Below are 21,641 nucleotides of genomic sequence, written 5' to 3'. Positions count from 1 at the left end.
CAACCCTTGGTGAACTGCTGACCCTCATACTGCACCGAACCAACGATGTCAAAGGAAAAAACAGAGGGTAGGCTAGCAAATTATGTTTCGAAAATCTGATTTTGGCTGCTGCAAAAAGCCCTGATTCTCAGATTTTTTTGTTCTCTTTCAAGTCCATGAGCCAGGCGTGATGGTCAAATAGACCAAAGGGGTCTGGCAGAGTTTGTAGAGGATGATTATATTCTCTGGATGTGACAGGAGTGTGGGCTGAGCAGCTCAAACAAAGGTCTCTATACAGTACGTGATAAAGTGGGCGGCGGTCTCTCCGGATATCTTCTCTTCGTCTCTTCTCCCTCTATATTCTAACAACATCCTTTTAGTCCTTTTAACTTCGTAAACCATACTCACTTTTTTTGTTTTCTATAGAGGCTTGCCACCACACACGTAGATTCAAACGTCATCAGCAAAACAAAGCGTCCTAGAAATGCATTTAGGGACCAGAGCCGTATGGGAAGAGCAATAGTATTGTATATAATTCTTTTTGTGAGTTGACATCTCCCATAGAGCCATTGGCTTTGTAGACTCACTGGAGACAGGACAAGAAATCTGGGGTTATTGTTGACAATATACACAACAGTAATAGGAGCTGTGGCTGATGTGATTCTAGTGCTGATCATTCTCTAGCCAACGGCACCACAGTCTGTCTGTAAACTGTAAAAGACAAAAACAGACAAACAGTAATTGTTATTTCTCTAAAAGCCACAGTGGCTTATAGTGGAGTGATTATATGTCTGCAAATGATTGGAAATTCCAAATGGTTTTCTACTTACCGTAAATGAATGTCCAAGTGCCCACATTTGGACCACAGACTCTCACAGCAGCGAATGAATGTAATGGCCCATAACATTAATTGGTTTAATTTTACCATGACATTTTCTAGACATTTGTTTGTCCTGGAGCTTTATGGAAAGTTATTTCATATTTTTAGATATGAAAATTAAATATATCCAGTCAAATGCCTCGTTCACAAAGGAGAAGTTAAAGAGGAAGAAGTATGGAATAAACAGGGCTGTGAAACTAAAGCAGAAACACAGCTGGAGAACGTTGATGACAAAGTCAGAGTCTTATAATGTAGCATGCAACAGTTGGTCACGTACAAGGAATAAGAGGTCATTAAGGTCAAGGAAAAATAACTTGGATGGCTTTAAAAAAAAACTCAGAAATCTCAATTAATCACAAGGGGAATTTGTTGGACCAATCTTTGTCCTCCAAAAAAATACTGACTATTTATACCTGTTTGTTCACCTCCAAATAAAGCCAACACCCTTGAACGAATTTAATAAGAATTACAAAGCAACACCACACAAACGCCTCTTCCCGCTATAATAGCACAACAGTTCAGTCAAATCCATCTCAGCTGAATGCTGAATAATTTCCACTTCTGCTCACTTCCTAACGGAAACTCCACTTCCGAAGTGATGTTCTTCCAATGACCTGCCCAGGAGAGGAAGTACATTCCTGTTCTCACTGCTTTAACTTGACTTTCAATGCTCCCTGTGTTCACCTTGCATTGACCTCATGTATCTATATAAAAGTTTTAATATTTTAACTTATTATTTAAAAAAATATATTTAAGAGATATTTTTGCAACTGTAAAAAAAAATTTAAAAGCGAAAAAAAAACATGATTTGAGTTTTATTGCATTAAAAGTAAAAGGTCTCCAGTGAAAATATGCAAATGAAGCTGCCCAAAAACAGAGGGATGATTGGTGCACACTGTCAGCACTGCCCTGGGATTAACTGCCAATCAAGTCACCTGTTGGAGGACATTTCCAGCAGGAGGTTTTGAACTCACTCTTCTTCAAACAGACACAGTTTGTTTTCTTGATTTCACGGGTTTACGAAGCCGTCGTCTTCTGATCGTCTCCTGTTTGATATATTTAGGCAGGTGAGGTATTTTTAACTCTTTTTTTTTATTGTTTATTCCGTTTCATTCTTTTGTATGATCTGTTGTTTTTATTGTTTTAGCCTTTGTCAATTGTAGAGTTAAAACAAGTTAGCTTACCCTTTTTTACATGGTGTAAAAATGTATTGCACCTTAATATTTGTGGCTTTTTGGCATTTGGTTTTTCATGTTGTTTTAGTCACTCCTGTAGTTGGGGTTTGACTCTGGTCCCAAACCGCTGGAGCAGAGTGAGTCCTAAATGACTGAATTCATTAAAAAGACAGTAACTCATCTGTTAGACGGATGGTGTTTCAACCTATAAAAAATGGTTACTTTTGAATCAGCGTAATCATCAATAAATGCTGTCCAATTAGTGGTGTTTGTGTCTAGTTTCTGGCTTTTTTGAAGGATGTTGTTTGTACCTTTATTGGAATCAAGACAATTAGTTGGAGCGCCACCTGGAACCTGGATTATCAGGCAAACACATTCCACGCAGATAAAATGTAGGTTGGAGTAGGACAATAATTAAGGATTAAAATATTCTGAGTGGCTACAGATTGAAATAATTGTATTAAGTTTTGTCCATAGTTAATTTTTGTTTTATTATATACTGTACGTATATATATATATACATATATATTCACTGTTGTTTAGATTTTTTCATTGATCTTCACCCTGGATCAATGGGAGCCTACAGACCTACGTAACCAGATTCTTCTTCCATAATTTAAGTGTTTACATTTTTTTTTTGTTTTCGTGCTTCACTTAGAAATGTGACTTTGTACTTTTGCACTTATGAATTACTGTTATTCTATGTCAAATATCTGCTTATTATGAAAAAAAAATGTAGTCAATAAAACTGTTCAAGGGCGTAATTCTTTTTTTGTTTTTTTGTTCTGTACTTCCTGCAGAAACGTTGTGACTTTGTCTCTTTCCTGCACTGCCTACCACTCCTGAAGGTTTCAGCGAAAGGCAGTAACTTTCACTACCGATCCTCCCTCTTTATTATCAAGGGAGGGGTAAGGGAACTTAAGTCATGCAAGACTGGAAGGCAGAAGATGAGTATCTGTGTAGCTGCAAAGATACATGTTGGGAATTCATCCCACTGCTGTTTTTAACCCATCGAGTCCTTTGTTGGAGATACGTGAACTTTTCACCACCGCAGCCGCTGCTCCTGTAAAGACATGCTGTGCTGGTGAGTTACATTTACTACACTGTTGGTTATTTACAGTAGAGTAAAATCAGAAGACCCATTGACAAGCATGACAGTTTGGAAATAGGACTGAGTTCTCAGACATTTCAGGAAGCATGTGCAAATCTACTGCTTTTATGCAACTTTTATTTACATCCTATTTTTAAAAGAAGTTAAATTTCTACTTTTAATTCAGTAAGTTTAATTCTTATTAGTGGTATTTTTTGACCATTACTACAAAAAAAAGCTTTTGATGTCGTGTCAGAAACATTTTTTTTAAGTATTTTAAATATCAAACCGACCAATCATTTGAAATGTTTATTGATGAGATCAATAAAAGAAAGTTAGGTTGCTAAGACAACAAAACATTGAGGTGACTGCCATGGAGCAGCTGTACATTTATTTATATTTTCATTCACTACGTGTATCTTGTATATATGGACCTAACTAACATTTGACAGGCAGGAGAATATTTTCTGGATCATTAACTCCACTGATGAGGAAGCTGCTCATGTCCATTAGACATTTGTGGATCTTTTAGGAACCTGATGGGTGGGACCCGTGGGAGTCCCCTCATCAATATGGTCATATGGTCAAGTCTGTTTGGTCAGAACCATTTCTGTGTGTTGAGAATATCGATTCACCGTGCTCATTTCCTCTTTCTCTAATGGGGCTTTTAAACGGTTTTCAGTGGAGGATGAAAATGGTTTTGGTTGTTTATCTCTGGTCATGTACCTATTAAAAAAAAAACAAGATTCTACTACTAGAGGTGGAATGAAAAAAGTAGAACTTTGAGTTTTCTTTTTTTATGTTAAATCTCTCAAAAAAACAAAAATGTAAAAATGCTAGTTGGTAGGGCTAAGTGACATGGATACGCATGTACAGTATGTGAGTTCCGACTTACGGCATAAATGGAGTTATGTTGGACTATCAAGTTTATATCTAAATTCAGCTGTGCTTCTATTTTATGTTGTTGTTTTTTTTTGTTTGTTTGTTTGTTTTTTTGCTAAATGCCATGTGCACTGTGTTCTTTGCTGTAAAGTATTTATGGCTGATAAACACCTGTCCTACTTTCACTTTGCCCATGATTTCATGTTTGTTTCTTCAGTTTCACTTTGTTTCATTGACCATTGTTTTAATCTGTTGTTTGAATTTCCTGGTGTGATTGGCCAGACATTAATTTTTCTCGGAATGCAAACCATAGGTAGAAGGAAATTAATGAAGGAGATGAAGACAAACCACCGTAGACAACATCTGAGGATTACTGTGACAATGCGTCCGTGTTTCCTGTTAGTGCTTCTCAGGGAAGAGTTTACGTAACAGCGTTTCCTGAACGATATGTTCTCTCTCCAGCTCTGTCTATTTTGGTTCCTGCTCTACACTCTCTCCATATTTGTTAACGGTCTGTCTGTGTGTGTGTGTTGTGCTGCTAATCCTTGAGAGCTGACCCTTCTGCACGACTTCACTCACTTTGTTTTTCTTCTTCAAAGAACAACCTTGTCTTCTGACATCTTGACATTCACTCTTGGGAAAATCGGTCCCTTTTTATTATTTTTATTTTTATTTGTCAGACCGTAATGCTTTTAAACGCATGTTGAATTCTCACTAACGATAATGAGAGATTTAACTGATATTTGTTTTGATTAAATCTGAATGACCCTTAATGTTGATACTGCCGTCTGCAGTGAACACGGACAAGTTCTCAGTCTCACAAAATACCAAAGTAAATGCAGGATGTGGTGGTATTTGTTTTTTGAAAATATAATTCAAGATAGTTTAATCATTTGTTTTTGGGTTTTTTTTTCCCCATGTGTGATGTTATAACATGTGACAACAAGATTTTGAATAACAAACGTTTTACCCTGTAATGTTTTTGTGGGGTAGCTGCCAAGTTTTTATTTATTTATGTAATTATTTATTAGTTTTTAACCACATCTGTTCCTCAAAAAAATGCAGAAGCTGAGTTTTGACTTTTACTAGATGTCTGAAAGTTTTTTTCTCTAATACTTAATGTTATGTTAATTCTTGTGTTATTGTGAATGAAAAGGATATTGAACAGTCACTGTCACAGTGAAGGCATCGCAGTATTTTATTAAAAGCTTTATTTAAGCCGTCCCCCATATACTGTAAATGCCACTAGTTCTGCAGCTGAGAACAAGTGCACTTTCTGACTGGAAGTGGTGGTTACTCCTCACCTCCTCCTCCCTCCCCCCTGTAACTCTCCACCTTTATCACACATCTCCCAACGATGCTCCAACACCTTAGAGACATGACAGTGCAAGCAGCCTCCTGTCGTGGCTGACATTTCAGGAGGCCACACAATTACCTGGCTCCACAGTCGGCGCTCCCAGTGCCCTGCTATCATCCAAGCTGGGAAACCGGAGTCAAGTGGACAAGAAGGGACTGCCAGTAGGGCGGTGTGAGCTCGATATCACTCTCATGCCTTTCAAACCAACATAATGTAAGCTTTACCTTTACAGCCCACAGCGCCCCCTTTTTAATCACTGGGTTATGCTCATTTGGTGCGATGTTTACAGTTCTAAATGAGAACATGTCCCTGCACGCCCCCTTGTTGCCGTTCATACCATATATAAAGGAGCACGTGTGGCATTCATGCACTACTTGGTTTCATGTTTCATTTTGTCATACTTTCGTGACAGGGACTGACTGTCATTTGAATGTATTACTTTTTTTTTCACCATCAAAACAAGAGCTTGCGGCCTAGTTCACAGAGTGTGAAATGATTAAACCTTTTTACTCTTAGGTTTCATAAAACACACACTCTTCCAAACCTCTGAACACACATGGATGTGGCTGCAGTGTTGCATACAAAAAAATATTTAAATAAAATATGCCATAAAATAAATTTCAGTTGTTTTGTGTTGGAAGAAACAAATAAATGAACATTTTCTCTTTCAGGTTTAAGAGCAGGATGACATCAGTCTGAAGAACACCGTCTCTACACCTGTGATCGACAACGACCAGCAGCCACCATGAACGTCTCTGTTAACGACACCCCGTTCTGCTACACCATCAACAATCCTCCATTCAATTACACCCACCCCATCGCCTCAGCCTACTATCCGTTTATCTTCATGACCCTGGGTCTGACCTCTAATCTTATCGCCCTCGTAGTTCTAGTCAAGTCTTTCCGCACTACGCAAAGTCGCTCGCGCTCCTCCTTCCTCATCTTCCTCGGTGGTCTGGTGGTCACTGACTTCATGGGTCTTCTGGTCACCGGATGCATCGTGGGAACTTTCCACGTGACTCACTTTAACTGGCGCACTCTGGACCCTCACTGCCACTTCTGCAACTTCATGGGCATGACCATGGTTTTTTACGGCCTGTGCCCACTTTTGCTCGGCGCCACCATGGCAGTGGAGCGCTTCATCGGCATCACCATGCCGTTCGTACGATCTTTCAGCAAGAAAAGGGGTCGAACCATCTACATAGTGCTGTCGGTGTGGACCTTTGCTGGCAGTATTGCACTGCTGCCAGTTCTTGGTGTCGGGAGCTTCCACTTGCAGAAGCCAGGCTCCTGGTGTTTTATCAATATCAGCCCAGAGGGAACAGACATGGTGTTCTCCCTGATCTTCTCCCTGACTGGACTGACCTGCATCACTGTGTCCTTTTTGCTGAACACCGTCAGCTTGGTGACCCTGATCAGGGTGTGCTGCGGACATGACAGGAAACAGCGGCGACGAGATTATGAAATAGAGATGATGGTTCAGCTCATCCTCATCATGGTCATCGCTTCCATCTGCTGGTGCCCCCTACTGGTAAGTTTGTTCCAACAGGTTTTAATTCTGTTTTGAGATGGAGATCAACATCAGTGTCTTTTGCATAGACCAATGAAGAGGAATTATTTGCAGTAAATGAATGATAGGTTTCCAACCAATAAAGTGACATTGTACAATTTTTCACATTACACCTGATGATCTCTCACATCACACTAACGGTCACCTGTTCTAGTGTAAAGTCCAATTATTTTTGCAAAGATATTTAAGGAGAACATGTGCTTACTCATTCACTTCATGAAGGCTATACATTCTCGTTGTTGTAAAGGACGTCTGGTTCCTGTCACATGACTGAGGTAAATATATTCTCTGTTGTCCTGTCTAACCTCAGCGGTGTGACACCCCACACAGATAAACACTCTGCTGAGCATCGTGACCATGGTTCCTGTTAGAGATGAAATTGTTTTATTCTGCATACGAATGGCCACCTGCAATCAGATATTTGACCCCTGGATTTACATCGTTTGCCAAGTGCCCTGTCTGAGGCGAGTGAAACGTGAAAAGTACATTTGGCTGTGGCCTTTCTAAGGGCGCTGTGATTGGCTGGTGTCATCGGCATGACCTCACCATCTTCCTGTGAAACCCAAAGATTAACTAATTTTCATTATCTTTTACAAACACACCACACAACACAACCTTCCATATTTGCTGGACTCTAAAGCATCTACTACCATTATGCTGGCTTTACTTACCAACAACTAACACTGGGATTTAATTGTTTATTGGGATTGAATTGTCTGTTTCTTTGCAGCACGGCTGCAGAAATCGTAACTATGGTCCCCAATACCAACTAAACAAGACCATTAATGCTGACATTTCCCACTCTGAAAGTAAAAAACAATATTTTTTTGACAGTCCCTGGAGCATCTCTGCCTCTGTGAAAGGTTTGTCAAGCTAATATTATATAACACTGTGCAACCAAATTTTTGGTGTTTGGGGGAAAATGCTTTTAACATTGCTTGGATGTTAACCATTGGGAGCAGTTTATGTCGGATTCTTTTGCACTTTTCATTCCCGGGGGAGCTTGTTAGCCTGATGCGACTGGGCAGGTGGGCATAATACATGCATTTAAAATAATAACCTGCTGCTTTTTTTTTAATATCATTGTTTTCGCTTCTTCTCCACAATGTTTCAGTTGCTCTTGTTTTTGTTTTCCTAATCTCTTTTCTGTTTTTTCACCACCAGATCATTATTGCGCAAACTGTGCTTTCTGGAGCCAAACTCCAAGCCAAAAACCTTTTGCTGGGGCTGCGTTTTGCCACTGGGAACCAGATCCTGGACCCCTGGGTCTACATCCTCTTTCGTAGGGCGGTCCTCAAGAGACTCTATCCCCGGTTTGACTGGTCCCGTGGCTCTTTTATGAGTAGGTACCCATCGATCAGCGACACCGTACGCAGGTTGACACGCTCTTCACTTGGGAACGCCCTGAGTTCAAGTGAAACAGGGGAGGTGCGGGAGATAACTGAAACAAATCAACAGCCTTGAAGCTTTAGATTTGGTTTTCCAGAAAAATCACTGAAGGACTGAAAGTCATGACTCCTGTTTATGTGACATTTGATGTTTAATCTGGAAATAGATATGAATTCCAGTCTTTGCATTGACACCTTATTTTACAAAAAAAAATCATTGAATTTAGACAAATATCTTTAGTTTTTTGGTTTACGTTTACCTTTTATTTAAAGATCAATACAAAAGACAAGACTAGAAAATTACACTTCATTCCAAATATTGGCGAATATTAGCATATATGTCTCTGGAAGATTCAGGAAGTTCTATACCTGGTTAATACTATAATGGTTATAGTTGTGTAGGAGTTCCTTCAGGAAATAAGGAAACGTTGTTGTGTGCCTGGAGGGCGCTGTTCTGCTGCAACCAGGCAATTTAATTTCAATTTCAATATTTTTCTTAAGTGTGCCTCGGTAAAGAATTTGCACTGATTTGAAATTGTATTCCATTTGTTTAATTAGAGTAGTACTTAGTTAGTGCTTTAATAGAACCTGTCAACGTGGGGGACAAGGGAGGGGTCGACCCTCTATCTTATGCTATCTGCATAAGCTAATGTGATGTGCAGCTTTGCTTAGATGCTTTTATTCGTCCCTCAGGATTGTTGAAAACGTGCAGTGACCACTGCTTTATTTCTGGAACTTACAAAGTTACAGATGTATTTAAATGGAACAAGTACTCGGTACACGCATGTAAAAGGCTGATTTAATCAACCGAGATTATGTTTTATGATTATCACCTTTGATTTAAAACTGTCCTGAATATTACCAAACCTCTGTTTGATCAAAACAGTCCAAGCAGTTCCTCTACAGTAATGCTGATTTAGCCAAAATGCTTTTCGTTAGGATGTAGTTTTCTGTGCAACGGTGAAGAAATGTGGTGACACACGTTTTCCTGACTGCACAGAAAGTGACGCACCACTCGTCGCACCAAGTAAAGAAGACTCCACCTGTCACGTGACCGCCAGTAAAACAAATATTTCACTGCTTGCTTGCACTTTTTTGACTTTAGCCTGAACTTTTCTATTGCGTCCGCTTCACACTCATGGCCTTAATGTCTTCATATTAAAGTGATGGTCTCCGTCAGTCTAGCATTCCTCGCATGTTGACTTCTGATGGAGCTCCCTCAATAAGGTTTTCCTGATCACTGTATTCTGTTGCATGCGGTCAAAGGAGATATATGCCACCTGTTGTAGAAAGCGCAGTGTTACTGTAAGTGCAGTATGCATAAATAGTACGTAGAAAGAACTCGGAATGTACTTGAAACAGAACAAAGGACACGGAAAATTAAAGATATTTTTGTTTACCAACAATGATAATTAATGTTTCACCATGTACATGATAAGAGTGAAGATGATTACTGTGGTGCTGGCCATGTAAAAGGTTCATGGTTCAATTCCACAAACTGTAGTCCCAAAATCCCCGGTGAGGTAAAAATTAGTCTACAGTGGATGATGGAAATACAGTACAGACAATAGAAGATTAGATGTTTAAAATAACTGCATGAATGAATAAATGAATGAATTAATTAATTAATTAAAATCGCAAATTGACATAAGATCGGATTAAAAAGTATTTAGTTCTGCTTAATAATATGGATTGTCCTATTTGCAAGAATGCCTTAGGAATGCAGGTCTAGATGTTAAAGCATGGGAATATAATAAGTGATGTATGTGTATGTAAGTGTTTACAGGTTATGTGATGTCTAGGTGTTCTGGAAAGTATTAAAGTCCAATGTTTATTAAGACACACAGTATTCTATATAGTTCTGCATATAAAGAAGTAATATATAAAAATATATACTTTACTACTTTAATCATACCCACATATATGTATATGTATACATATATATGTATAGTTCAAGAAGATGCAGTAGGTCAGTATGTCTCCAGGTGTTATGTATTTTTAACTACACATTAAAATGTGAAACAAGACAGGTGAATAGCTTTGCTAATGGTGCATTTGAAAATGTATCTGTTTCGTCACGCTCTCCTTTACCAAGAGTATATATTCAGTGTGAACACTACTCGTCCGAGGCGCTGTGTAACCTGGCTTGAACATTATCTGTGAAGTGTGGCGTCCTTGATGTCAGTACCATGTGTTTGTAGTAAGACTACAGGTAAATCAAGAAAATAATAAAGGTCTGAATTAAAAATGAACTCATCTGTTCGAGACAAACTCCAGCTCCACGAATTAAAACTGAAACATGTTATACAGTATATATTGTAACCAAATACAATATAGGGTCCTGATAATTACGTACATATGATGAAACAAAACATCAGAATCAGGACAGTACTGCGTTCTGTTGTTTAATAAGTTATTGTTGACATCATACATTTTATTCATCATGAACACTTTTATGTTATTAAACAAAATAAGAACAAGAGATTCCAGTGAAGTGAGCGCCGGCCTCATTACAGTCTTTTTGTGTTTCTTTTATGAGTCATACAATTCTGGGAAACAATGTGTTGGTGTTATGTTTAAGCACAATGTTGTGGAGAAACCCCGTTATGTGCTTCTGCTTCGGAAGATTGAATTTCCTCACCTTTTTCATGCTCTATGTTGTAATAAAGAACAAAAAAGTAGAGATGTCCGATATTAACTTTTTGCCTATAAGCCGATATTGTCCCAACACTTAATTTCCGATTCCAATATTAACCTATACCGATATAACGGGACAGTGGCGTCCTGGTGGTTAAGGAAGGTAAGTGCCGTCTGCTCACTGAGGTAATGGGTTAAAACCATGGATTAATTTACTCCCTTCTCTGTGAAGATCGAAATGAAAGTAAACTCTATTGATCACTTTTACAAAAGAGATCTTTCAATGCTGTATGCAGCTCGGGGTTTCATGTATTTCATGTATTTTTTTTACACATGTTAATGCATCTTAATGCATCACAAAATATCACGTCCAGCTTTTTGATTTTATATTTTATATTAGATTGCACAGACTTTCCGTCCTGCATTTCATGTGAATAAATAAGCAAAACTGTCACAATCTGTTAGGAACAAATCCTAAAATTGTCAAAGCACGTCTTGTACCTGATAATTTGGTTAAAACTAATACGACTGGGCTGCTGCTGTAGAAGCCCTCCCTAATTACAGCCTTTTTATGGGATATAGGGGTTTTACATTCTGCCGTTCTTCACGTCACCTATAGCTCCCCATACATCGAAAAGAAAAACATCAGGAAAAGCAAAGTCTCCCAGGACTGAATCCAAGGCCTGTGCAAAGTCATCAGGGTTCTTCTTGTCTTTGCCAGCTTCCACGATGGTTGTTGCTGCCAAGAGAAGGGGCAAATAGTTTCAGGACTCACAGTGCCCATGGCCAAAATCAAAATTAGTTAAGCTTTTTTTTAAGCATGTGTTGGCAGATGTAACCTCTTTTCTTAGAGGATTCACTGCATACTCTGGAACATCTACTGTTTACAGTCTGAGTGAAACGTAAATAAAATGGCTGTTTATTTATATTTTTATGGAATTTCCAATTTCTATCTTTTTAGGCCTGTGGTTGAGCAACAGACATGTTGAGAACAAAAATGTTTTTTATCAAGAATTTTTCCAATCAAGATCAACACAGGTTAGTTTAAACCCAGCATACCAGAGATTAAGCGATGCACTACTAACAAGAAAGTACAAGCTCGGGAACATCACCAAACACGGAGTCAAACGTTTTTCTTACCCAGCTCCAGGTCTCTGATACCCATGTAGCTCTCAAGAAGGTCATCCACTTTCTTGGTGGCTCGTTCTTCAAACTCATTCTGCTGGTGGAGCAGACAAGGAAGTTCAGCCAAGGTATTATGGCAAAGTCACTAGTCTTCACACTCTATATATGGGAATGGAAACTCCATGAGAGCATTTCCACCCTTTTACAAACGCTACAAGAATGTGACAGTCTTTGTAATGACATGTAATGACATAAATGTGATCTATGAAAACTTGTGTATGTAAGTCATGTATTTTTGTTTATGCTGGGATTTCTGAGGACAAACACTGTTCCCTTGATAAAGTGTCCAGTGTTTATCCTTAGCTTTGTGTGTTTGTGTGTGGACAAGAGACTGAGTAACTGCAGGGTGCAGTCAGCTGCAAGTCGTTCCATTTGCTCCATAACAGTTCTGTGGAGCTGAGGGGTCAGTATGATGAGTGTACGTGTGGCACCATGTCTATGTCGGTTCAACAGGAAGTTGAAACAGCCACGACCCTGGTCGAGCGTGTGAAACTCACCACTTCCTGGACTGTCGCAGCTCCTTTAGAGCGCAGACGCAGCGTCTCCCTCCCATTCACCATTTTACCCTCCGTGGATTTTGGGGCTCGGGTCCTCATTCCAATCATATCTGACCCCAAAACAACAAAGACAGAATTAAACCTAAGTGGTGTGCAAGTATAGTATAGTATAGTATAGTATAGTATAGTATAGTATAGTATAGTATAGTATAGTATAGTATAGTAAATCTAGAACATATAACTCCTTGGAGTGTATTGGTCAAGGATGGATACTGCTGCTGAATGCTTATGATCTTCGAGATATTTTGTCAGAGGTCAAATCTTCAATTTGTCCAGTTTTTTAATTTTTAATTTTTTTTTTTAATTTTTACTTATTCTCAGGAAAATTCTTTCTTATTTAATACTGGCTTCTTGTTACGATTAAAAGCTTCAGAACACAGACTGTAAGTAAAGGTGGAGGTGACAGTAGACGTGGCAACACAAGACAATAGAAAAGGTTAATGAAAAGTGGGAACACAGGGGATTTTTATGGCTTCCGACTGGACTGGGGAGACAATCAGGCTCCAAAACCACTTTGTGTTCCTGAACCACTTTGTTGTGTTCCTGTATCTACATCCATTCCAGGGCTGACGTCTCTGCTCTGTGTAACAAATGTATAAGCTGCTTCCTGTTTTTGAGAAATACAAGTTCTGTTCAAAGTTTTATTTAAAAAAAAAAAAAAGAGGATGGAGAATTTAAATACATTTGGACAAAATTTGGATAAATTTGTGTGTGTGTGTGTGTGTGTGTGATTAAATATCTTACTGAATATATAGAAATGTTGAGCCCTTTATAGAAGAATGTTGAGCTTGTATTAAGGGCCGACCATAACAAAGCCAAATAGATATACTATTACAGCTCAGCTTCCTTTGGTGTCTGCAAACCAAGATTTATTTTTCCTTTGGTTTTTTGTTTGTTTTTTGTTTTTTTTTATCTTATGTCTTATGCCTGGAGTTAAATTGTAAAAGCAGAACCTGGACTTTATGCAATGCATCACTGGGCAATATCCACTTTCTGAGGATCTTTGAATTCTCCTGTGGTTGCATTGTGATGAAAAATCCCCTGCAGCCTTTTTAATTTCTCTCTCTGCATGGCATGGCTGGGAATGAACACTTCAGCCAGCAAAGAAAATAAAATTGATTCATATTACAAACCATAGCCAAAACAAAAGTTTTCTTTTTCCCCCCACTATTCCTTATTAAATCTAACTCTAAGAGCAGAAACATCAGATGCTACTAACAGTGCATTCCGACCTTTGCCTGCACATATTTAGTTTTACAGTTAATTTATGTGCGATAATCAACATCAAATTATTTTTCTGCATGGCCACCCATGAACACACTCTCCCCATTTGAAGCTGTGCTAAAATAATAGCACCTCGGTCAAGGACGATTAATTTGAGTTCCAACAGTTAGTTAATGACTCTGCTGGCGTCTGGCCATTGCTCTCTAAACTGTTACCCTTTCCTCTTCCTGTGTGGCTGCTGCGATAACGAAAAGCACAGAAATTAAAAGCCACCAAGGCTGGAGGACTTATTATCCACTTGTTGATGCTGAGGACTAATGTGAACTCATTGGAGTTCATACTGACACAGTGATGTATTCACTGAATGCGGACCTTGTTATTATTAGTTCCTTCCCTCAGTCTAATGGCATGTTGTTGTTTTTTTAATGGTCTGTTAATCCAAATGAGAATGAGCAGTAACTCTCACCAAAGGCCTTCTTGGGTCCAACCAGACGAAGAGTGAAGGGCACACCCCTGGGCTGCTCTTTTAACATCTTGGCCACTTCGTAGTGTCGACAGCCCACAATGCTCTGGTCATTAATGGCCTCGATGTGGTCGCCAACGCAAACAGTCTTCAGCCGGTCTATAGTGCTGCTTTCTTTTATCCTCTGTTAAAAAGAAAAAGTTTTATCTGTAAGTTTTTGTTTTTCATATTTTAATCCACGTCATTAGACAAGGCTTCATATGTTGTTGTTAATGTTTTCTAACCTTTGGATTTTCACAAATGACACTGTTAAACTAGAGTCATAATGAAATTTAGCCCATGCAGATTGGACACCATCTGTACTTCACATTATCGCGCAATATATGTCTAACAACATCAGACAGAACATAGTCAGATTCAATTCAATCATCATCATATGTCCAATAGCAAAGAAAATGGCAAATTAGTACAACATTATAATAAAATGGGTGGAAAAAAAGTTAAAGGGAACAGAGTTGAGCAAAGATGAGAAATAAAGTTAATATAACAAAAGGCCCAAAGCCCAAAGCTAAGTGAGCCAATGCTTGGACATACACTGTTAAAGTTTAACAAAATAATTTTTAAAGATAGAATATAATTAGAATTTATCAAACATGATCCAGGTTTATTAAAACATGTATACTAGTTTTAACGAATTAGCCTGGAAATGACCATTAATCATCTACCTTGATAAAAGCATATCCTGCTCCATTATCTGTGATGGTGAGGCCTAGTGCGTCCTCCGTCTTTGTCACCTCCACCTCCTTGGTTTCTCCTCTGACGTGAGCGAATATGAAGTCCTCCAGTCCGATTTGACCTCCCAGTAGTTTCTGCATGTCCACTTTGTGAGAGTTGAGGGTACAGAACAGGATCTGACCAAGTGAAGGAAAAAAGATTCAAGAGTGTATTTGACACATGATCTCATATATACCAATTACATACCAAAATCATTTAAATAAGTGTAACTTTTATAACATTTATTTTCACACATAATTAGGTGGTTTTTAATGTGCAAAGTAGCTAGTAGCAGATTTTAAAATACTAACTGACATGTGACTTTTTTGTACCAACAAAATTGTCAATACGTGTAGAGCTTTGTTTGTGTAGAGGGTTGGAAATGTTAGGGAAAAGTAGAAAACATCGTAACAATTAGATAAGAAAAAAACAGACACCCCTACTATATTTTCTATCCTTTTTAATTTATTTTTATTAATTTAATCATTCGCTTGGACTCACATTACCACATTGCTATGACATATATTAGTCCACTAGAGGGCGCATCACATTTGTGGTTGAAAGGGAATTGCGCGAACACAGGAAGTAAAATATATCCTGCTGTAGTGATGATAATCAGCAAAGCAAAACGTGTGTCCTTTATTCTTACCACAGGTCAGTTAATATATACTCAACCAGGTCAACATACTAGATGTTATGAGTTGAATATGTGACTTAGTAATTAGCTGTGTACCTACGAGTTAAAGTAAAGCGACTATCGAGAGATTGTTGATGTTAAGTGAAAGTGGGACTCGAATGCTAAGTTGCTACTGCTAGCCGGACCTTTATAGTAGTGAGTGAAAAACATGGATGCACTAAATGTACGCTGATGTTTATTAATCTCTGTGTTTTATGCAATACGTATATTTCTGTTTTATTTGTACACACATTTATATTTTTGTATTATTGCCAAAACCAAGAAAAGGCTATTCCAAATTATATTTAATATTAATTAATATAATATTCCAATTGCTGCATGATTGATAGAGTGACTGAATGAAGAATGTAGCTACTGTAGTTCAACTCAGACAAAAGGTGTTCATGGTCGGTTTAAGTCAACATAGAAAAGTAAATAATATTAATATAAATGTTGTATAAAAATAAAAGTCATGAAAGTGAAAGTATATTTTAATGACTTTTTTATCTCTGTTTGATGCCATTTTTCCAATGTTATTTATATGAATTACGTGTATCATGTATACTTGCAGCTTGGTCATTTCTCTGCAGTGTAATTGTTTATCTCAATCTTATCAATCTTATAAATAAAGACTAAATTTTCCACACAACTGACTGAGAAGCAGGAAAATAACAATCTAAAGTTTAACTAAACTGATACATAATTCACTTTCAGACAATATTTCAGCTACTGGTGTTTAGTTTAACTTGTTCATTGCATGAGGCAATGAACCGGATGATGAAATGGACTGTACGAGCTCAGGGTAAATATTTGTCTTTGGTTATCTCAACAATAAGTGGTGGCTTTTTAGACCATCAGAAACTTCTATAAAAATCAAAAAAGGCGTCTGCCTCACTCACTGTTAGATTCTTTGTTTGGCTGTTAATTTATTGTGCATTTATCTCCTCTGTGATTAGACTGATCCTTGGCTGTGATTCTAAATAAGGGTCGAAAAAGCCAGAGTCGAATTCCTTGTATGCGCTCTCATACTTGGCCAACAGTTGATTCTGAGTATTTAGTGTTATTCAGAGTTTAAACACTGGAGGGCAGTGAAGTTTAATCCGTTTTGTTTCGGCGTCCATTTTCTTCCTTTTCTCTTAACTGACAATTTGAAATAAATTTAATAAAATAAACGTTTGGACTAATAGTCATCAACAAATGAAAAAAAGGAAAAGAAAAAAATACTTATAGTTATTATTTGCATTTTGTTTTTGGGATCCTTTTTTTAAAGATATAATAAAGATATAAAGAAAGAAAGAAATAGACTGAGGTTGTTATGGTGTTAGATAAGACTTAACATACTTAATTATATAACATAACATCTTTTATGATAAGTATGTTAGAATCTGTATGAATTTATAACATCTGCATCTAATGTTTCAGGGTTCAACGTTTGAATTTTTGCTATACCTAATTTGAATTGCATTCAAACCAAACTCCTTATTCATATATAGTTTAATGCTAGATGGTTTTGTTTTGTTTTGTTTTCTGTTACCCAGTTTCCCCTGTGACAATCTGAAGCCTTGTGTCAAAGTTCAAGTTGAGCTTCACAATCTGTAACGGAAATTGGAGATAACTTGATTGAGGCCTTATCTCCCTCAGTACAATTCCTGCATGACACTACTTGTGACACTTTCTTTGGCAAAAGTGTGATGGCAGGCCAAGGTCATCTCTTTAACTTTATGCTACCGCTATTCCATCCACAGAAGGTCAAGGAAAGAGTTTTACTTCACGCTATCACCAACTAATGTCTGATATTCTCAAGGCAAGTTTTCTGGTATCTAAACTTGACAAGTATCTGGACTCCAGTTCAAGGTCCCTTAAATTGGAGCGTTATGAAATTAACTACAGTCAGAACATCTGAATAAATACAGTAGATGGTGTCCAACCATGATGTCAACGCAGTGTCCTGTACGTGCTGTGGCTGATGGAAGCTGGTCTCATGGGTTTTCCCACAAGGTTTCTGACTAATGAGTGTTCCTCTTGTCCCTGCTTTGAAGGAAAAACCCAAGGGATATACATAGTATCTGTCCAAAAGTCCTGTTTTTCTGATTACAGAATTAAACGGTTGCTTCACTGTTCACTCTGCTGGAAGTGCAAACATAGAACACGTATTGTGGTCATGGCCCGCTTCCCTGCAGAGGGTAGTTAATGGGCCTGTGCAAATAAAACATAGTATATCTACTGTTTGTATAACTCCTCATGTGATTTACAAAAACTTTCTTTCACAGTAATAGTTGGCCACCAGACCCACATTACATTATGGTTCTCCACAGCTGTAATTGACAGAGTGGTTTGGCAGGGGGTTTACACTGAGTGTCCTTCCTGATGCAACCCAACATGGGATTTCAGGCTCAATAGTAACAAACCCAGAATGTTTTAATGGCAGGCGGTGATCCTACTACTGCAGCACAGTGCATTTCTAAGAGGTTTATAATAATACAGCACCAAGTCTGTACTGCAGGTGAAGACTTACTAATATAAATTATAAAATAAAAAACAACTCACTTATGATCTTAAACTTTAGATGGAAACTGCAACTTTCATAACCGGAGGTGACAACAGGCCAAGGTTCTTCTGGGTGTTTCCTGATAAGGACTGTTGCTATGGATTGTGATACGTTGTGTATGTTTATCATGTCAATGCCAGATTTAAAAAAAAAAAACAGCAAAAAAACGAATAACATGTTTTTTGTGTCTTTTTTATATAGATACAAAAAAACTCTTTTGGGTGGCCTGTAGTCTCAGCCATTTACACAGACCAAATTAAATGTAGCTTTTTTGTTGCAGGTTACCTGACCTTGAAATACCTCCTGTTGTTTCTTGCCCTGAGAGCAGAGAAGTATCAAACTGCAGTGCAGACCTACTAAAGATTTGATGCCTGGAATTCTTCTTTTCAATTCTGTTGATTCTGTTGCAGGTTTGGCCTGGCAGTAAAATATATGTTTTACCCACTTCAGCAGAATCAGTTAACTTGACTGTGTAATCATTTCATATAAAACACAGTGTAGACACTAAAGCAAGACAATTTCTTATGTTATATGTTCCAAGTTTGGAATTTTCTACAGTGTTACTTTCAGGTGAATTAAATATGAAATGTGTTCATTTATATACAGCAAAAGGACATTAATTTACTTGTACTTTCTACTAATGGGCAATTGGTTTGAGGCCTATGTTTAAACCAACCCAATATAGATCTCACTTTTTGGACCAATCAGCACCAGTATTGGTTTACACAATAAAAATTAGTAGAAAATGTTTAAATATCAAGCATAAATATCAAAATCTCTTCTGCCAGGTTTGTAAATAAATAAAATGGTGTTTGGAGCATTTCAATCAATAAACATCAGATATATATAGTACAGTGATTGTTGTTTACATACTGTAAATAACAATATAATAAAGCAGTTTAACTTTTATAACCTGTTTTCAAATCATTGAGAAATGTGAATGAAAACAGGGATTTAATTCCATGTTGTTGTTATCAAAAGAAACCCACATGGTTTTACAATCGCAATGTTTACCATGAACAGAATGTTTTTTTCTGGATATTTGTTTCCATTATTGATCCTGGTCAAGGCACAGACAAGTACAAAGTCTATCAGACAGTAGTGAGTGCAAAAGATCTCCAATAGCACATCATGGAACTGTGCCTAGAATGGAAACCTTACACCAATTTGCAACAAGAACTGTCGGGTGAAGAATGTAAAAAAAAAGGAGTGTAACCACCTTTATACTGACTATATGTTGTAGTGTTAATGTCACAAAGTATCAATTTCACTTCTGTTTGCATTTGCTTTGTACCTCTGACGGGGAGATGTTGAACACTTCTGCGATCTTGGCATAAAGCTCTTTGACGTTGGTGAATCCGTGGATGCGGCCTGTGGGACTCCCGTGAGCCAGCTGAGTGTGGAAGATGAGTCTCGGCCTCGGGTATTCCGGTGGTCCCGGTGGTGGTGGTGATGGCGGAGGTAGTGGAGGTGCTGTAGGTTCGACGCATCTCTCATTCTGGCTGTGGTTCTGAATTCTCTGCTCCTGCATGGTTTCTGACTCTCCAGGCTTGGATTCCTGTGGGCTCATATCCTCCCCGTTCTGCATTGGCCCCGGCTCAGGTGTGGTGCTCCTGTGGGGAGCCCCAGCACTGCACTGCTCTGGCAGAGAGGAGGAAAACTGTCTTTGTCACCCTGCTGAGCTCATCCACCAGCCACCCAGAGCTTTGTGATGAGGAGCATAGATGAATTAGTGATGAGAGCAGCCTGTAACAGTATCTGGAGCAGGCCTGCCAAGCCCTGCCAGGTAGAAACCCAACACCCTCTGAGTTTAGGGTTGTGTGTGTTACACCTGAGACTCTCTTCTAAGAAAGCACAAACAAAACATATCTGCTTCAATTCATTACCACATGGATAATGATCTCATCCCTCCTGTTGTATTTTATAACTTTTATGAAACCCTGAAAGTGGGAGAATTTTTATGAATGAGGAAAGCACCGGCACATGCAGAATAACTTGTACAGCAATGGCCACAGACAATGGCTCAGTGCTACTCGTAAGATGATATCATTGGATAAAGAGAAGTTACCCCCAGCACTCACCTACCTCCATTTTTTTTACCATCGCTGGTCACACTGAATGCAACAGGCTGTTGCTGGGGTGAACCTCTGGTGATCCGTTGACCTTTTTGACCCCACAGAGAGCCAACAAATACAATGTTGATAACAATTTATATAGTATTTTATATTATGTTTCTAGTTTTCTATACCACAGTGAATTCTACCGATGTGGCAGGGAAAACCTCACATGTTAGAATATACCTAAATTAAATTAACCTGGTAACCGATTAACAGACAAAAAACAAAGTGCAATTATTGCATTATCACCCATGTGATTTCCTTGGTATCCCCTGTAGACATTATAGCCTTGATACTGTATGTGTATTCATTGTAAAAGCTTCATTTACTATTTCTAGCAACAACCATGAGTTTCCTTAATGCAATGCTTGCTTCAATCCACTATTGTATAGTGAGCGGAGAGCCGGCCATGGGCTGTTTATCCTGCTTAATAAGCATTTCTCCCCACCTGTTCTGTAATGTGCGTGGCTGCAGCTGTCCGTGCGTCACAGTGTGGCTTCACAGCCAAGTTACTTGCTCTCCTCCCAAGGTCAGTGTTTGTTCAAGCTGGTAATATATGACCTTTTTAGAAAAGCTTTTCTTTGAACACAGCCTTTGAGCACAACCCAAAATTTAACTACACTTACTGCAATTCTCCATCAGAAGAACCAAAATGCTTTTTTATATCAAATGCCAAATTATTTCAAATGATGGGCATTTTTAGATTCTGATTATAAAGACATTTATATCAGTTAAACTGAGCCATTGTCGTGTCATCTCTTCCTAGATCAGACAAGGGCAGTTAGTTTAAATATCCCTCTGTGTGTGACTGTTATGGTATTAAAACTTAGTGTTTTACTCTAAAACAGGAAGTTACTGCACTTCCCCAGTATAATATTCAATATATCCCAAAATACACATGGTAAAAACGTGTAAAAATCCTAACAATGTGTGTGTATGTGTGACAAACAAATATTGAATTGTGATTCCTGGAATATTTACCATAACATTACACGGTAGTTGTTAAATAAAATGTTTTAATGTGACACACACACATATGCCCACACACATGCACAGGAGTAATAACCAACACACCATCGTGACTTTAACAGGGCTTTTACACTTTGGTCTTGTGGCCTTGGTCTGCTGATTGCTCAGTA

The 21,641-nt window shown here is 38.2% G+C and overlaps 2 protein-coding genes across 4 annotated transcripts; one reads left to right on the top strand and one right to left on the bottom strand.

Annotated features, from left to right (window-relative positions):
- The first annotated feature begins 1,791 nt into the window (after positions 1 to 1,791).
- On the top strand, positions 1,792 to 10,573 carry tbxa2r (thromboxane A2 receptor). Of its 3 annotated transcripts, XM_025053208.1 has the most exons (5): positions 1,792 to 1,926; positions 2,835 to 3,118; positions 6,035 to 6,894; positions 7,264 to 7,397; positions 8,098 to 10,573. In XM_025053208.1, exons 3-5 carry the CDS (start codon positions 6,109 to 6,111, stop codon positions 8,273 to 8,275), a joined length of 1,098 nt encoding a protein of 365 aa, XP_024908976.1. In that variant the 5' UTR covers positions 1,792 to 1,926; positions 2,835 to 3,118; positions 6,035 to 6,108; the 3' UTR covers positions 8,276 to 10,573. The 3 variants fall into 3 exon arrangements, with proteins under 3 accessions (XP_024908976.1, XP_008329860.1, XP_008329852.1); XM_008331638.3 differs by lacking the exon at positions 1,792 to 1,926 and having other exon boundaries at positions 7,264 to 8,240; XM_008331630.3 differs by lacking the exons at positions 1,792 to 1,926; positions 7,264 to 7,397 and having other exon boundaries at positions 2,850 to 3,118.
- Positions 10,001 to 19,997, bottom strand: gipc3 (GIPC PDZ domain containing family, member 3). Its single transcript, XM_008331652.3, has 6 exons — positions 19,680 to 19,997; positions 15,113 to 15,298; positions 14,391 to 14,571; positions 12,641 to 12,750; positions 12,099 to 12,180; positions 10,001 to 11,697 (listed from the first exon to the last, which is right to left on the bottom strand). The coding sequence occupies exons 1-6, from the start codon at positions 19,971 to 19,973 to the stop codon at positions 11,546 to 11,548; spliced, it is 1,005 nt and encodes a 334-aa protein (XP_008329874.1). The 5' UTR covers positions 19,974 to 19,997; the 3' UTR covers positions 10,001 to 11,545.
- Positions 19,998 to 21,641: the final 1,644 nt, after the last annotated feature.

The sequence above is a fragment of the Cynoglossus semilaevis genome, chromosome 2, assembly GCF_000523025.1.
Source record: "Cynoglossus semilaevis isolate Cse_v1.0 chromosome 2, Cse_v1.0, whole genome shotgun sequence".
Taxonomy (NCBI): Eukaryota; Metazoa; Chordata; class Actinopteri; order Pleuronectiformes; family Cynoglossidae; genus Cynoglossus; species Cynoglossus semilaevis.
Note: the sequence above shows the minus strand (reverse complement) of the source record. Positions and strands in the feature narration are given on the sequence as shown.

Excerpts from the sequence above, each read along its gene's own strand:
- tbxa2r (XM_025053208.1), top strand. The coding sequence starts at position 6,109 with ATGAACGTCTCTGTTAACGACACCCCGTTCTGCTACACCATCAACAAT. Across the intron at positions 6,895-7,263 it reads TCTGCTGGTGCCCCCTACTG|ATAAACACTCTGCTGAGCAT; the intron begins GTAAGTTTGTTC and ends CACCCCACACAG. Across the intron at positions 7,398-8,097 it reads TGCCAAGTGCCCTGTCTGAG|ATCATTATTGCGCAAACTGT; the intron begins GCGAGTGAAACG and ends TTTCACCACCAG.
- gipc3 (XM_008331652.3), bottom strand. The coding sequence starts at position 19,973 with ATGCAGAACGGGGAGGATATGAGCCCACAGGAATCCAAGCCTGGAGAG. Across the intron at positions 14,572-15,112 it reads CAGGATATGCTTTTATCAAG|AGGATAAAAGAAAGCAGCAC; the intron begins GTAGATGATTAA and ends TCTTTTTAACAG. Across the intron at positions 12,181-12,640 it reads CTGCGACAGTCCAGGAAGTG|CAGAATGAGTTTGAAGAACG; the intron begins GTGAGTTTCACA and ends CTGCTCCACCAG.